Source organism: Naegleria gruberi, assembly GCF_000004985.1.
Source record: "Naegleria gruberi genomic scaffold NAEGRscaffold_307, whole genome shotgun sequence".
NCBI lineage: Eukaryota > Heterolobosea > Eutetramitea > Acrasida > Naegleriidae > Naegleria > Naegleria gruberi.
The window spans coordinates 6,896-7,960 of record NW_003163072.1 but is presented as its reverse complement, the minus strand read 5'-3'; the positions used below and the strand labels follow the sequence as shown (position 1 = coordinate 7,960).

Genomic DNA, 1,065 nt, shown 5'->3' with positions numbered 1-1,065 from the left:
CAAAACTTTTCTTGTTCCGTGGAATTGCCTTGTGCTTTAAAAAGACTCTTCTCTTGAATACTAATTTAGAGTCCTTCTCCCAGTCTTTCTTTAATTTTTCCCATTCTTGTTTATCATTCACATACTTTTGAAAGTCTGCATCAGAACCAACAGTTTCATAGACCATCAATTTGCACGGTTGTTCATCATCATCTAAACATCTACACTCTCCGTTCTTGTAGAAAAAGAGCGCAAAAGTTTCACGTTGTTCCAATTCAATCTTATCAGCGACAACAATCGATAAATCACGAGCACTGATGGTTGGACTAACGGCAATGGTTTTGAAGGAATCATCTACAAAGTAGACACGAATAACTAATTTAGAATCCATTATTGTTTGTTATTTATATATTAATATTATGAGGATGTCAATGTTGATGGGAAATTTTGATGAAAGTGTGTTGTTTAGTAGTAAAATAAAATTGTTGTGATTATTACTAATAGGATGATGTTGGTAACACTTTGATCAATTTTTTTTGTGATGAGTTGACATTTGACAGTAAAATGACTCATCCATAGTTCTTCAAGTGACTAAACGTTATTGCCTTTGTTATGGCAAGATGTGATCTTTATCCTTCACTGACTAAAACAACGTCTCTTTGTAAATTACATAATATCAACACTTTACTATGTTCAATTATTAATTAAATGTTTATAATGAAATTACAAATATGAACTCTGCTTGTCATATTCTATTTTTATTTTAAAAAAAAATATGAAACAATTTTATGTAGGTTTTTTGGGCATGAACCTCTGATTAAGATGATCATCAATTAAAGAGTGCAGGAAATAATGCAAGTATGCAATTGGCTCGGGTTGCTGATGTGAATGATCGTCAAGTATTTAAGCCTTGTACGTTGATTGATGATCAGGAGAGAGTTTTGAGGATGTATTGTGGTCGTTCTCATGTTCTCTATGAAAGTAAGTTGTTGTCTCTTTTGAAATATTGGATCTAACTATGTATTCCGAAATTTGTTCATATTTGTGCACATTCATATTTAAATAATTATTATATATTTAGCTAGG

The 1,065-nt window shown here is 31.3% G+C and overlaps 1 protein-coding gene across 1 annotated transcript; it reads right to left on the bottom strand.

Moving 5' to 3' along the window:
* Positions 1–6: 6 nt before the first annotated feature.
* Positions 7–370, bottom strand: NAEGRDRAFT_76709 (uncharacterized protein; the record flags this gene model as incomplete). The annotated part of the gene is made up of 1 exon (XM_002668332.1): positions 7–370. A coding segment is annotated over one exon (364 nt), but the record flags the coding sequence as incomplete, so codon positions are not given.
* Positions 371–1,065: the final 695 nt, after the last annotated feature.